Below are 16,148 nucleotides of genomic sequence, written 5' to 3'. Positions count from 1 at the left end.
TATTAAGTAAGCAATAACATATGTCTAAAAAAAGTACATACTTAATTTAAAAATACTTTATTGCTGAAAGAATGCAGACCATCATCTGAGCTTTCAGTGACTGGCAATCACTGATCACGGATCACCATAACATATATAATATTGAAAAAGTTTGAAAGACTGCAAGAATTACCACATGTGACACAGAGACACTAAATGAGTAAGTACTATTGAAAAAAAGGGCCCTAATTGACTTGTTCTACACAGAGTTGCCACAAACCTTCAATTGGTAAAGAAACACAACATCTGTGAAGGGCAATAAAACAAGATATGCCTGTATACGGTTTTAAAACAGTGTATCCGGAGAAAATTCCTGATTGCAGGCCTTCCTGGTCCCTGAAATGAACCATGGAAGGAAATTTAATCAAATACTCCCTGGAGTGTTTCAAGGACAGCAAGAATGCCGATCGGCTGTCTGAGTGTGGTTCGGGTCAGAGGAGCTGATAAGGCCTTCTCAGACCGGGGATTCATGACGGAGCATCTCCCTTGAAGGGTTGCAGGTTTCCCAGGTGCAGTTTCGAGGCAGTGTGGAACTTCAAGTCGTGGCTGGAGTGCAGTGTATCACCAGAGTCCCCTCCTGCCCCAGCCGGGCACACCAGGCTGATCAGGTGAGGACCCAAAGCCTGCAACCCACCAGAAGGTCCCGTAAGCCGCCACTTATCCACATGATACCCTGGAGTCCTGGAGTCAACAGGTGTCTGCCGTCTGGGCTCTGGCGATGGACACGCTGGATACTCAGAGCACAGGCTCTGACACGAGCTTCCTGTTCCAAGTGCCTAGACACCCATGTGCGCTTGGACATTCAGGTTTGCCCCAGGCCAAATGCTCGCCATGCACACAACTGGGTCAGGATCCCCCTGATTGAATTTTGGAACCGACTGCAAAGTGAGAGGTAGCAATCCACACAAGCCCTCCCTCACTGTGACCTCAATTACAAGTTTGGGGAGTACACAAAACGACCTTCAGGCTGAATAATTTGCCAGAAGTTCTCACAGAACTCGCTGAGAGCTATTATACTCGCAGTTATGGTTTATTACAGTGGAAGAGCATAGGTTAAAATCAGCCACGGGGATACCTGGCATGTTCAGCAAGGTCTCTCCATTCTGGATGGTCCAAACCCCAACTGTTCTCAACAGTGTGCCATTTCTGGGATCTCCACTCCACTCACAGACTCCCAGGATATGAGATCTGCAAGGCTTGGCAGAGTCTCACCCTGAGCATCTATAAGTTAGTGTCCAGCCAGTGATTCAAGGGCCCCCCTAAGAAATTCCCTTCAAAGCCCCATCCTCTCTGCTACGCCAGCTCGCAAATTCTAGGTATCTCAAGAGACCTGTGTTCTGACCTCTTTTTCCATTGCTGCCGTTCTGTGAGTGCTGGTTGTCTGTGCTACGGTTTGGAAAATGCCCTCAAACAGAGAGCTGGAGACAGTGTGGACATCATCTCATGTTTTCCTTTCTTAAAGATCAGAGACTGCGTGTTAAAATGTTGCTTCATATATTTAATCTATTTGTAGAGTTATGTTGGGTGTAAGTCTGATATCTGTTTCTCAGAATTTGAACTCCTTTATCCTCTGTTCATCGTTTCTTGTGTGGAAGCATCTGTCTGTACCATAGACTGAATGTTTATATCCCAGCAAAATTCATGTGTTCACACCTACTCCCCACTGTAAGGTATTTGGTGGTGGGACCTGTGGGAGGTGAATAGGTCATGAAGGTAGACCCTCATGAATGGGATTAGTGCCCTTATTAAAAGGGAGAGTCCTGACCCCTCCCACCATCTGTGGTTACAGCAAAAAAAGAAAAAAACAACCTTCCAAGAACCAGGAAACAGGCTCTCAACAAACACCAAATCTGCCAACACCTTGGTCTTGAACTTCTGAATTTCTGGGGTTTATAAGAAAAAAAAAATCCGCCAAGAGAAGAAGCCTCCCTCCGCCAACACCACCCATGAGGCAGAATCCAAGAGGGTCCAAACGCGGCGCTTCCATTGTCCATCGGTGCAATCACAAACATGTCCTTTTCCCAGCATTGCCATGTAACAGCATGCACAAAGTATCGCCAGCCAGGGAAGCTCACCCAAGCCTGGTGTCCAGAGCTTCTGTGAGAGCTTGACCACGTGTTGCTCACGTGGCTGACCTCTACCTCCTAGCCCCTGGGAGACAGAGCTGGTACTGCATGGCCAGAGCCCCCATCAGAAATCACATCGTTATGCAGTCTAGTGGCCAAAGCCCCCAGGCGAACAAAAGCCAGACCGCTCTCTGGATAACATTACTTCTTGACTACCCTTCCCCTCAGGGCTCCCTGAGAGCCAGCACAAGTGGTTAACACACCTCCATTCGTTCAGCAAACACCAGCTGAGCCACACGTTGGGGACAATACGGTGGTACACAGAGAGATAAGGTGCTTCCGCTTTGGCAGTCACAATCATGGGGGAACCTGAAAATAAAAGCCAGGTCAGCCAGTGACCACATACTCCCTGCAATCCCAGGGAAGCCAGGAGCTCTCCCCACGGTGATTCCTCTCACTCCTGTGGCTCGCTGGCCTGGAGCTGGGAATAAGCAAGAGAACTGACCAACTTTGGGTTGCTCACACTGAACATGACTGTCCATAGCAGCTGCCCCCTACCCTAGATGTTCAGCAGCTACTTAGGGATTGCTCTAAGTTGCAGGGACTTCTTAAGAGAACTCTGAGCAGGTGCGTGCGGAGTGGCAAGAATGTTCTATAAGGGTCTGGAAGGAAGTGACCAGCACGGAGACCCCAGTGTGGGTCAGGGTGGTCAAGTCAACTACAGAGGCATGGGGGTGGGAGGGCACATGAGGGCACACGCACATGCTCGTGTGTACTGTGTGTTGACGTGGATGTTTCTGTGTGCCCACTGTGATGCATCTGGTCCTTGCTTGGTCTGGGTAATGGACATGTCTGAAGCCTGGTCACCACCAAGGGGCTGCGTATTGTTCAGTGTTTGGGTCCTTTGTGTTGAAACGTTCATGCAGGAGGGACACTGGGGTGAGTGGTTCTGGGGCCAAATCGAACCAGCATGGGACAAAGATCCTCTCCTTGACTCTTTCCTCCCCAAAGAAAGCCAGGGCAGAGGGCTCCTGAGAAGGACTCCGCTACTGAGAAAGGCAGGGTCGGAAAAGCTCTGAATAAATGGTTCTAAAGTGAGTCTTAACTTGTAGCATTGACAGTATCATTAACCTAAACTCTGAAATCACCCTGGAGTCCTTGTGTTTCACATGTAGTCGCTAAATATTCAGCGCTGGTGGCTCATTTTCATATTACTTAGACCTGAGTCACATGTATCACTATGACAACCTGCCCCATCTACCCTCTGCTTAAATATTGTTTAATACTTAAGTCTCATTTAATTACTTTCTTTATTAAGGGCAGATACTTACAAAATAGCTTTTTAAAAGACAAAAACTATGCCTTTTAGTAAAATTGTCTCTTTCCCAAAGACAGATGTGCATCAGTACAAAGAATGGTCTAATCTGTCATCTGTTTATTTCTGGAAGGAACCTTGATTTTGCTAATACATTTTTGTGCTTCAGAACAACAACAACAAAAAAAGCCATCCATAAAAAGACAATTACAGAGATGCAATCAAGCATTGATAGCAGCATTCAGACACATCTCAAAGAACATTCAGGAGAGGAAGGATTGCAGGTTTAGTATTATGTAGCTTGTTATAAATCAATTTTTAAAGTAATTTCTTCGCATCCAATGAGGTAAATTTGATTTCAGTAGCCAGTATTCATGTTCCAGAAAACAATATGCATTTCGTTCTATGATTATATGATGCCTATTGTTTTAGCCCTGAGACATTATTTTATTTATTGCCCAGTCAGCTTCTCCCCAGGGCCTAAGTCACAGGCTGGTAACGACTTAGGTGCTTGAAGGAGAGCCATAACGTATCCAGCATCCCATCATGCCCTTGAAGAACTGATGCACACCCCTCAGCACCTGAGTGATCGCTCAGGAGTTGTGCCCCTGCTGCCAGCAGAAATGAGGAAAAACAGAGAGGTTAAATGACGTCGTTAGGGGCTCAACAGAAGTCATCAGCCGAGCCTGGGATGGCACGCATGGGCTTTTCCGTGTCTGCCTGCTCTCTGGGTAGAGCCTTCTCTTTGGTCAATCCCAGCCTCTGTGGCTGGCCTGAGGAACGCAGCATGGAGAAGGAGATGGGGTGGGGAAGCAGAGGCCACCCCATGCTGATCCCCCATGCTTGGGATCAGTTCTCTGCCTTCCTGCCAGCCACCTCGCTTTGACCCCATGTCTCTGAACACTCAGGTGGATGGGAAGGCAAGAGGTGGGTGCCCCAGTTTGCAAACCCAGAGAACCAGAACACAGTCCCTGCGGAAAGTCTCGCTCAGCGACTTGTGCAATCCAGTTGCTGAATCACTATTGAGGGCCCAACAGACGCCAGGCCCCGTGCCAAGCACTGGGGGCACAGCAGGGAGCACCGTGCAGCACCAGAGTCCCTGCCCTCCCTGGGGAGCTCACATCCCAGTCGGAGGGAGACATACAAATTGTATGCTAAGTGGTAGTAAGTGCCAGAAAGAGAGAGAGAGAGAGAGAGAGAGAGAGAAAATGGCAAGTGAGGGATGGGGGTGAGGGTTACAGGGAGGGCTGTCTGCCCTATCTCAGCAGTTAACATTAGAGCAGACTTCAAGGTGGGGGTGCCAACCAGACTGACTGCCTTCGGGAGGACGGGGTAGGATGCCTGGAGTGCGAGCAGGAGGCCACAGTGCCGGCATGGAAGGAGCAGGGGGGAGTGGAAGAAGGTGGGGATGGCAGGCCATCCCTGCAGACCCTCTAGGGCTGTGACTCGGAGAGAGGGGGGAGGGTCTGGCTGCCGTGTGGAGGACAGAGCAGAGGGGAAGAAGTGGGGGTCCCTGCTGTCCCCCAGGTGAGAAGATGGTGCATTGGGCCACCGGGTGCAGTGGAGGTGGTGAGAGAAAATCAGAGTCTGCAGACCTTGTGAAGGAGAGCTCTCTCGCCCTATGGGGACTGGGCTTTTGTTTCATTCTCTATTAAAAAAAAAATTTAGTATTTATTTTTGAGACAGAGAGAGACAGAGCATGAACGGGGGAGGGTCAGAGAGAGAGAGAGAGACAGAGACAGAGGATCCAAAGCAGGCTCCAGGCTCTGAGCTGTCAGCACAGAGCCCAACGCAGGGCTCGAGTCCAAGAACCCTGAGATCATGACCTGAGCCGAAGTCGGATGCTTATCTGACTGAGCCACCCAGATGCCCCTTGTTTCATTTTCTGGTTTGGGAGTTTTATTTCTGAGGATTATACAAGGCAATGTGTATGAAGCTTCCCAGCACAGAGCTAGGTCTTGAAGACTGTGAGCTGGTGTTATGACCAATCCATCACTTTGCGGTTGATCTGTGAAAACCTTGGCCTTGGCACGCTTCTCATCCTGAGCAACCTGTCGTCCCCATTGACTACACAGCCTCATTAAGGGGGCACCACAACCCGAGCCCAGCTTCAAGGGCCCTCCAGTGAGGAAGGGCTGTGGGTACAAAGGCTCAGGGAAGCAGGAGAAGGAAAGTGCCAGGGGGTCCCCAGCACCAGACCCCCTGCTAGCAGCTCTGGTGTTGTTCTTTGGGATGGAGTCTGCCCTAGACCCAGGCAGGTGAGATATTGAGGGGCTCTCAAGGTAGGGAGTGCACCCTACTTCCCTGCCCTCTTTTCAAGATGCCATCTTGCCACCAATCCTCCAAGCAAAATCTGTTTTCCTCCAGACTTAGGTTTTGACACACAAACAGCTTAGACTAGAAATATGTCAGCCCCAGAACTGACTAACCATTAACTTTTCATAAGCAACTCAGGTATGAACCCTTTATGACTCTGTTATGACACAGGACAAATCAGCTATCTGGTGTTTTATTTTTATTATGGAAGTGATAGGAATGGGGCTTTTTTAAGCAGAGCAATGCTTCAGAGAAAACTCACTGGGCTCTAGCAGCCCTCTCCAATATTTTACTCCATCGGGAATGCTGTTGTGTACTTTTTTTTCCCCCTGAAAATGAAAGCAGGCTGCCTACATCCATGATCCACCTTCCCTGCTGTGCCCTACCCCAAGCCTCTCTCTGGGCCTGCACTCCCTCACTGGGCTAATTAGCCAAAAAACATCTTGATGGGTCTCACGATGGTTGTGGTGGGGCGCCCTGGACGGTGAGCAAGGCAGAGGGTCAGCGTTTCCGGGAGCTGCTCTGCGGCTGCCCTCTGACAACCCTTTGTGCCACGGTGATTGATAGCCTTCCCTCCCTCCTGCCACCAGATTGCTTCTATGGAAAAGGGCACAGGGAATGGCAAGAGGGATGGTTTGGTGTTGGCTCTAGGAGGTCAAGGGGAGTTTTGCATATGCTGTTAATAAGACGAAGAAGGGCGCCTAGGTGGCTCAGTCGGTTAAACATTCAAGTCTTGATTTCGGTTCAGGTCTTGATCTCACAGTTTGTGATTTCGAGCCCCGCATCAGGCTCTGTGCTGACAGTGCAGAGGCTGCGTGGAATTCTCTCTCTCCCTCTCTCTCTGCCCCTCCCGCATGTGTGCTCACTCTCTCTCTCAAAATAAATCAATAAACTTTAAAAAAAAAAAAAGAAGAAGAAGAAAAGTAACACACCCACGTACGTCACACTTCTCACACTGGGAGAAGTATTCACGTGTGTTCTCTTGCCAGATCTCCCCAACACCCCAGGAGGTGGGCAGGGCACACGCAGGTGGAGAAACCAGAGCCCAGAGGGATGAGGGGACATTTGGTCAGTGACAGAATTCAACTAAAATCCGAGTCTCCTGAGCCCCGGTGCCGGACTTCGATCACTGCACAGCCCCATGTTCTTGCCAGTAAGCCAGGACCTCCTCTGTCCTGTCAGTTCTGAGCCCCACCCCTCAAAGGTGCGGAGTAGCTAAGTCCAGACCTGATGAGGGGTGTCCCAGAAACACCCTTCAGTACCACTCGCCGGCATGTCTGTATTTGGTGTCTGGCCAGGGCCCACACGGTGCCTGGTCCTGCAAGAGCGAGTGCATCTGACCCGACAGGCCCTGGGGCAGGTCCTCCTTGCCCATCGGATGCTCCTCAGAGACTCCGACCTGCCAAGGCCGCCTCCTGCCCATCCTCCCCTCTACACTGGCCTAGAAGATCCCACGCTGTGTGGCTGCAGAGGTCATAGAGTCTGGGCTTACTGAGTTTTTTCTTACTGAACCCCTGGCATCAGCCCCTCCTGGTTCTCTTTTATGTCCCTTCCCTAGTTTTTTGTCTGCCCTCATTTTCCTCAGGGTTCTATTCCCCTTCTCAGGTTATCTAGGTCTCTGTAAGCTGCCTGGAAGTCTTTGGGGAAGGTGGATTTGAACCAGGGGTAGGCCAAGTCTCCCTGCAAGCCAAATCTGTCCTCCCGCCTACTTTTTTAAATGAAATTTCACTGGAGCTGAGTGGTGCTCATTAATGTATGTACTGTCATGATTATCTTTGTGCTACAAGGCAGAGTTGAGCATGGCCTACAAGGCCTAAAAGAGTTGCTGTCCGTCCCTTTAAGAAAAACTTTCTCGTTTTTTTTTTAATTCCAGTTAACGCACAGTGTAATATTACTTTCAGGTGTATAGTAGAGCGATTCAACGCTTCCATACATCACGCGGTGCTCATCACAAGTGCCCTCCTTAACCCCCATCACCTATTTCACCCATCCCCCGCCCACCTCCCCTCTGGTAACCAGCCGTTTGTTCTCTATGGTTAAGAGTCTGTTGGTTTGCCTCTCTCTCTTATTTTTTCCCTTTGCTTGTTCATTTTGTTTCTTAAATTCCCCATATGAGGGAAAGCATATGGTATTTGTCTCTCGCTGACTTGTTTCACTTAGTATATATAGTCTCTAGCTCTACCCATAGTTTTGCTAATGACAAGATTTCATTCTTTATGACTGAATAATATCCCACTGGAGACGTGTACCACATCTGCTTTATCCACTCATCAGGTGATGAACACTGGAGCTGTTTCCCTATCTTGGCTGTTGTAAATAATGCTGGTCTAAATATCAGGGTGCGTGTATCCCTTTGAATCGGTCTTTTTGTATTCTTTGGCTGAATACCTCACCGTGCGATTGCTGGATCATAAACTACTTGTACTTTCAACTTTTTGAGGAACCTCCATGCTACTGCCCACCGTGGCCGTACCACGTTGCATTCCCATCGGCAGTGCAAGAGGGCCCCTTTTCTTCCACACCCTCAGCAGCACCTGTTGTTTTTTAGGTTGTTGATTTTGGCTCTCCTCACGGGTGTGAGATGATGCCTCATTGTAGTTTTGATTCACATTTCCCTGATAAGTGATGCTGAGCATCTTTTCATGTGCCTGTTGGCCATCTGGATGTCTTCTCTGGAGAAATGTCTGTTCGTGTCCTCTGCCCATTTTAATTGGATTATTTGTTTTGGGGGTGTCGAGTTTTGTAAGAAATACTTGCCAGCCCTAAACAAGGCTGCCCGCCAGAGCTTCTCAGCAGGTGGGTGAGAAGCCCAGGAAACCAGCTGAGCAGGCCCAGGATTAGTAGGAGGGGCAAACGAGCCCAGTGATTAGAAATTGAGGGGGTGTGGGGGGAAGGTATTCAAGCCTGGCCTCACAGGCTGAATAAGGCGTTAAGTGAGTATATCAGGTCGAGGCAAGCAACACGGAAGAGCAACGGGGTCCCCGCTGCCCGGGCCGTCACAGCCTCGCAGGCAGCTCGGCTACAGTGTAGCAGGATTCTCACACAGAGCGACGGGACGCCGAGGCTTGTCTGTCCAGGAAGCAACTTGATTCGTCCTGCCGGTATGAGCTCAGTGGGGTTTGTACCAAAAAAACCCGAGTCTCAAGTGCAGCGGGGTGTAGCCTTTTATGCAATTTCTACTTCTTTGTCTCCCATATTTGGTGACATATCGTCTGATTGGACACAGCGCAAGTTCCAGAGTCATGTTGATTGGGCCACGTTGCCTGCCTTTGTTTTCAGGAGGCCTCCACCACATTCTTGAGGGAGGGGCTCTACCACAGCAGGGTTTCTGTTTTCTTGGAAAAGTAGGAGACCTGTCTATCCTTCCCGGCCTACTCAGTGCAAAGGCCGACCTCCTTGTCTTCCTCGCCCTGTGCAGGACTTCGGAGAGGATGACTCCCTCTACATCACCAAGGTGACCACCATCCACATGGGCAACTACACCTGCCACGCCTCCGGCCATGAGGAGCTCTTCCAGACCCACGTCCTGCAGGTGAATGGTTAGTAAATGGCTCCATGCATGTCGTCCCTTCAAAGCGTTCCCGAAATGCTGCTCACAGCACTGCTCCCCGTCCCGTACTCTATCTTAAAGATTGTCTGAGCCCCAAGTATCTCGTCCCTGTAGTAAGTAAAGGGCAGCAGTGGAGAAAGGGCAGTCTGCCGACTACTTTCTCCGTATGGCTTCACCCGAAGCCTTCTTTGATGAGATGATCCCAGTGCAGGGGGGTGAGTTACTCAGGCAAGTCACACTCAGCAGCCGGGGCTCTAGTGGGGTCCCCATAGAATGTACCGGTGCCTCAGTGACAGCCAGCTGCTGTGCTCTTGGACCCACTGAGTAGCTGACACTGTCTACAACACAACATTCCTATCCCAGGTGGTGTTCACCCGAATCACCTGTCAAGTGGGGAGTTCTTACCTCTTACAACAGGGCCTGCTTCCCGTATGCCTCCCTAAGAGGCTCAACAAGCCTCAGTTGGGACCAAGCTAAGAACCTGAGCAGGCTTGGGACATTTTTATTGCTTCTCACAGACCCCCCGTGTTGCCAAGACTCCTAGAAACTGGGAAGAATAAGCCCCTCCCGATGACAACACAAGCCACTGAAATAGCCAGTGTTTTCTGAGCACTTAGGCTGGCCAAGCCCTGTGCTAACATGTCATGTGGACTTTGCCAGTCAGTGTATTTTAACCCACGTTATGGATGAATCTCTAGGTAAGGTCACTTATCTGCAGCCACACCACTGGTGGGTGTCTTCCTAGACCCAGGACCATGCTTTGACCTCTGTGTCACACCACTGGATGCACCAACCTGGCCATTTCAGCCATCAACACAAGCAGGCCATCACAGTGCCGTGGTCAGCACCCCACAGAAGTTACATACATCCAGCCAAGCCCAGCGGGGCTCCACTTCGACCACTGAGCAGGGCGTTCAAGTATCACGGCGGTGTGGAAACTCCAAGTCTGCCCTAGATCTTTTGTGCCAGCTGGTGGCCAGGGCTTCTGCTCTGAGATAAAGTGAGCAAGGTGTTAAGAATGATTACATAATGAGGCTCCATTTCACTTACCTCTGGAATCAGGGTAACAAGCCATTTAAGGACAACTGGGGTGAGCTCAGCTGGTGTCTACATTTACCCTGCGGGATGTTGTAGGATTTTTATAGCCATACATGCCTAGGCCATATCTTAGTATTTCCCTTACCCTGGGACATACTTAATTCTTTGGGGGTTTGCAGCTGTGCTTGCTGGCTTAAATCCAGGCCTACAATGAAGTCACTGGATTTCTCCAGAAATAACCCAGGGGTTCCTAGTTACAACTAGGTGAGTTAACCCAGACTAGGTTCAGAGGCCACTGTCCAGTGTAGCCGGCAGGTAGTGTCTGGGGCTCCCTGGCACCAGGGGCTGCTCCAAGGGCAGAGCACGTGCTCTGTAACACAAAGAGGGCTTTTCCCTCTAAACCTGGCAAGGAGTGCCCGGCGTGGCACAATGTCGGTGACCGCTTGGTTGTGAAACAACTCGACATGGCTCACCCCAGGTCCCTCGGGTCCTCGGATAAACCTGGACAAGGCAAATGAAGCAGTATTCATTAGCCTTTTATATCCTGACCCCACTTCACAAGATCGAGGGGCTTAGAGAGCTTGAACCTCTTCTCCTTGATTTCTTAAAAAAGAATCTCTGAGGAGGGGGAGGGGAGCCACCTGCCAGGGAAACTGAGTGCCTCACAGGTGAGAGCCTGTACTTGCCCCAGGCCTCTGGAAGAGACTGTGTGGTCTTAGATGACTTCATATGCTAACTGGCACGTCCATGCCCTTCTGCCACACGTCTCCCCAGACTTGTGAGTCTGAGGTCATGATGCGGGTGAGTCCGTTAGTCACGCCCAGTGCTGAATCCAAGAGCAAAGCCCAAACCCAGAAGCACCATGAGGTATCCCTCGGCTCCAGCTAGAGAATGAGCCCCTCCCTCCAGGTGGGAAGTAGGCTATGCAGCTGTTCAGTCCCTCCCTGAACACATCCCACCCACACCCACCGGCCCTACCATGACCTAGTCTCCACCGAAGAGGCTGCTTTTGGCCCAGGGGAGTCTACGTAAAGCAAAACCAACCGCTGAGAACCAAAAGAGGCCACTTGAGATCTATTTCCTAACTGCGGAAAGATTTAAGGCTTCTCTTCCAGCGGAAACACGATCAGTAGTCAGGAGCATGCTGGGATCTCGTACTTGGTGATCAGGGGTTTTTTGTCATTAAATTGGCCCTTTGTGCTTGGCCCCATGACAGCCAGGTGAGGCCACTGGCGTGGGGGGGAGGGCGCCTCTAGCTGCAGGAGCCCATGAAGTTCCTGGGTTGGGCTGACTCCCAGCACTTGGGGGTGACGTGTGGGTCCACTAGCCAGCTCCCTTATGGAAGCACCATGCTAAAGTAGGTGGAGTTGCCTCCCAGAGACCTAAGTCCACTACCTGCTGACCTGGAAATAAGCAAGGTTTTCCGAGTGTTAGAGAAGTTAAGCTCTGTGTCGGGCTGAGGGGGGGGGGGGGGGAGTTGTATTTGTCTGGGAAGACGGGAAGATGTTGAAAATAGAATGGTGTGAAAGACACAGGAAAGCAAATGCTGAATACCTGTGGTGCACCATCCCCGTTTCATAGAGGAGGTGACTGGAGCTCAGAGGGATTCGGTGATCTCAGGATCCCAGCCCTGCAGTTAGGAACTGCAAAGCACATCTTGACTCCAAAGCCCAGACTCTTAACACCTGCCCTGCCCTGCCTTACCCTACTCCTCCTTACCAGGGCATCATGTTCTTGCTATTAAAGAATCCAGATGGTGGATGCAAGTGTGGGCCACACACTGTGGAGGACAGGGGACAGGCACCCTGCCTCATGTCCCTCTGCCCCTCGTGCTGAGCTCAGGCCTGGCCAAAAACAGCTGGCAGCCTGAGCACGTGATGAAGGAGCTATGGCAGGGAATGTAGGGCCAGCCGGGCCTCAGCAGGACTGAGGTTGGCAAGCCATGTGGCTTACTTGTCCAGCTCAGCTGCAGCTCGGCCCATCACAGTGTAGACTCCCGATGCCGCTTCAGGTCCCAGGAAGGCTGGGGTGCCATGCAAGGCTCACAGTGGCAGCGGAGGCAGAGAGCTTTGCAGGCTGCAGCGTGGTGCCAGAGGCTTCCTGGCGGAGCCCCTGGGAAGCTGAGGAGGCACCCTTGGTGCTCACGACAGCAGGAATGCTGCCTTGCTCAGGAGTCTCCTGAGGAAGCGGGAGAGAAGGCAGGAGGAAATTCATCCCTGGGATTGGTTCCCTTTTGTCATTCATCCCAAGCATGACTGAAAACCATGAAGATCCTGAGCTGCCTGGGTAGGATTCAGTGCTGTTGCCCAGCAGTGCTGCTGGAGGTCTGGTTCGGTCCCCACTTGGCCCGGAAGCTGGCCTGTGGCTTACTGAATGGAGGCTGTGTGTGCACACACAGTCAGGGAGCGATGTTCTGTGTCCATTCCTCCAGATAGTTTCTCTTCAACCAGAGGGAAGGGGTTGGGGGGATGAAGAAGGGAGGACAGAGGGCCCTGCCTAGTTTACTGCTTCTCTGAGTGTTCAGAAGACTCCAAGCCAATGGGCAGAGGTGCTGGGGAGTTCGCGTGTGGCTGGTGGGCAAAGGCACAGAGATCCCACTCCAGGGGGCAGGAGCTGGGTAGGGCTTTCCACCCTAGGCACGGTGCAGCTCCCATCGGGCGACAACTCTGTCACAGAGTCAAGAGCTGAACTCTGAGCCACAGAGACCTGGGTTCAAGTGCTTTTGGCATACAAAGAAGGCAAGTGAACATACTTGTAAAATGGGAATAACAGTAGTACCTCTTGCCTTAACAGCCTGATGAGATCTGCTATATCTAAAATGCTCAGAAAATGCCTGTTTATGGTCCAGGGTGGCACAGATATGGGAGAGATTTAGGGGTTGTCTCAGCCATATTTCACTACAGTTTGTGGACACAGATGGTCTGAGCTGATGGCCCCTCAGAGAGCCTCCAATCCATTATACAGAGGGGAAAATCAAGGCCCAGAGAAACTTGCCAAACCAGGGATAAAATACTTCTTTCTGGAGCTGCCCCACTCCCTGATGGCAGGGGTAGGACCCCATATACAGGCTGGGCCACCACCTTCTGGGGCTTCTCCATCCACAGCTCTGCCTTGACCTGGTTGGCCTCTCTCAAATTATTAGTATGACTTCCCCATAGGCCAGGCCTCCCAGAGATGAGGCCCAAACACTGACATGATTTATAACTTCATGCAAACCTCGTGCATTGCCTTCATAGGAAGGAGGGAGACCTTCAGACATAAATGATTAATCCATTAAAATAAAAACACACTCGAACTCCCCCACGGTTCAGACAAGTAAGGATTCTTTCTCAAAACACAATAATAATCTCCCAAATCTGTTTATTACTCCAGCTTGGTACTTTTGTGAATGTGCCTCTTACTTAGGACATGTTTATGCTGCCTTTCACCTTGGAAATGATCCATGCTTCCCAAAGAAAACGGGCCTTTGTGTTACATATTCAAATGTTTTCACTGGAGGGTTTTGCAAATTTAAAAGAAAGTGAATGTGTTTACCCAGAATATATTAATTTCAAATGATTTTTTGGTGTGTGAATTAATACAAAGAAGAGGGGGCGATGAGGGCCAATGGAAAACAGGTGGGTCTTTGTTGCCGGCAGGAATTTGTGTGTCCCCACCACCCGCTCAGTCTCTCACAATGAAAATGCAGGACTTCTTCTGACAGGGCCCCATCCAAGTGGGGGCCAGGGCCACCAGGGTCTTTGACGCCTCCATGCCCAGTCAGCTTCTCGGGCTCTCCTATCCTGGCAGGAGGCTGGGTCCAGAGCCCTGGCTCTAGTAGGATTGCATGTTCTGCCCAAGGTGATCAGGGGCTTCATCCAGAGCCTGGGCCTGTTCCACACCAGCTGTAGGATTGATGGCTGTGTCACCACACACAAGGAGGGCAGTTTGGTTCTGAGGGCAGTGAGTAAGCTCCCACCCCACTGATGAGATGATTTTTTTTTTTTTTTTTCTTAAACATTGTCCTGTCAGGTTTCCAGTTAGCAAGTGGTCAGGTCAGGGCACGATGGGCTTCTCAGCGGAGCTTGTGCAAGGCAGTGAGCGAGGAAGACCCAAGGGGCCTAGGACTGTGCACAGGGTCCCTAGCTGTCCTGCTGTTGTCTCCTCCACGCCAGTCCAGCAGGACAAAGGAGGGGAGGCCTGAGCCAGCAGCTTCCTGGCCCCGAGAGCCTGCAGTCTGTGTTCATGGTGACCTGGGTCCTGCCACCCACTGTCCTTACCTCTTGGCCCCCACCCCGCCCCAACTGCTACAGCCCATGAATTTGCACTGATTGTTCCCTTGGCTGACAATGCTTCCCCCTCCTTTGCTGCCAGCCCCTCGTGATCCTCCAGGTGTCAGCATAATCTGTATCCCACAGATACGTACAAGTCTCCTGCAGGCCATTCACAGGCCATGGGTTGGAAACCCAGCAGTGAGCAGGCCAAAGTCTCTGTCCTCTTGGGGCAAGTCAGAGGGTGTTAAATACTCAGGAGGAGAATGGAAAAACATATAGGATAAGGAAAGTCAGATGAAAGGTAGAAATGGGAGAGGGGATGGCAAGTGAAAGCCTTACTGAAAAATTGACATCTCTGACATCTCTGACATCTCTGTCAACTTGCTGGGAAAGTCACCAGTCCCTCAACAGGATCTTGGTCTGAGCAGCCGCAGGGTGGAGTGCCCATTTTCTGAGACAAGAGGAGGTTGGAGGAGCAGGTTTGGGGAAGAAAGTTCAGGAGCTCATGCAGACACGATAAATGCTAAGGTGTTGTGCACCCGGTTGGGTTTCTGAGCTTGAAGGTGAAGGGACATCCGGGACCAAGGAGGTGCAGTCAGCTGTGCCAAATAGTACAGATGAGGACAGAACTGGACACTGGGGGCAGGGTTGGCATGTGGGGGCCGTTGGAGAAGAGCTGTTTCTGTGGCGTGGTGGGGAAAATCTGATGGGACTGGCTCAAGAGGCCGTGGAGGAGAGAAATTAGAGCCCCCAAATATGGACATCTCTGCAGGGTGCTTCCAAGGAGAAAAATTGGACAGTATCGGGGAGTGAAGGTGGGGGAAAGAGGTTTGGGGTTTGTTTTCCCAAGGTGGAAATTAAATGCTTCTCATGGGCTGATGAGAAGAATCATTAGAAAGGGGGAGAAGGCTGCAGGAGTAGGAGGGATGTGCTGGAGCAATGTGTCCTGCAGCAGGTGAGGAGGCATGCTGTCTGGGGACGTAAGACTCAGAATGGGACGAAGGAAGAAGAAGGCTGGCAGTGGTGCTGAGAACCAAGGGGTATGCCTACCCCACGGACCAGCCCACTTCAGAGGAGGAAGAGGTGAGAGAGAGAGCCAAGTCCCCTTAAGAGGCTGCAGGAGAAGCCATGTCGCCAGGTTTCCATTTGAGCGAGAAGGTGAAAGAACGTTCATACAAGAGTTTGAGGATATAGGACATTTTGCTGATGGCTGAACATGAGTTCCAGAAGATACAACCGAAAGTTTTGGGGATGAGGGATGCCCCAGAAGCCCAGACTTCTTGTGAATACTGACATGCTCCTGAATAAGGGGCAGGATGAAGAGTGTCCTAACCACCTCTATTTGCATAGTTGGGGCCAGACTGGGAAGGGTGGGCCTTGGAAGATGGAACATGCAGAGTTCTGAGAGGTTGGAGGCCACAGGAGGCGTGGTCTTAGCCCCAGGATGATTGTGGCTCACAGAGACCCATGGCCAGCAGGGGGCGCCTCTCACCATGAGAACATCTGAGCAGTATTTCAACCGCTGCCAGTGCAGGTGTCTTTGCCCAGTAGACAGTCATGTATTTTTAAGT

At 51.0% G+C, this 16,148-nt stretch overlaps 1 protein-coding gene across 1 annotated transcript in view; it reads left to right on the top strand.

Annotated features, from left to right (window-relative positions):
* The window catches only part of FSTL4 (follistatin like 4), a 139,947-nt gene that overhangs the window by 88,365 nt on the left and 35,434 nt on the right, over window positions 1-16,148 (top strand). Inside the window, exon 7 of the mRNA XM_047076071.1 lies at window positions 9,155-9,275. Within this exon, the coding sequence (XP_046932027.1) occupies window positions 9,155-9,275 (121 nt within the window). The remainder of the gene's footprint in view (window positions 1-9,154; window positions 9,276-16,148) is intronic.

Source organism: Lynx rufus, unplaced genomic scaffold (assembly GCF_022079265.1).
Source record: "Lynx rufus isolate CCGP_SWC_20201006 ecotype Redwood Valley unplaced genomic scaffold, mLynRuf1.p SCAF_1, whole genome shotgun sequence".
Lineage (NCBI taxonomy): Eukaryota > Metazoa > Chordata > Mammalia > Carnivora > Felidae > Lynx > Lynx rufus.
This window is presented reverse-complemented; position numbering and strand designations above follow the sequence as displayed.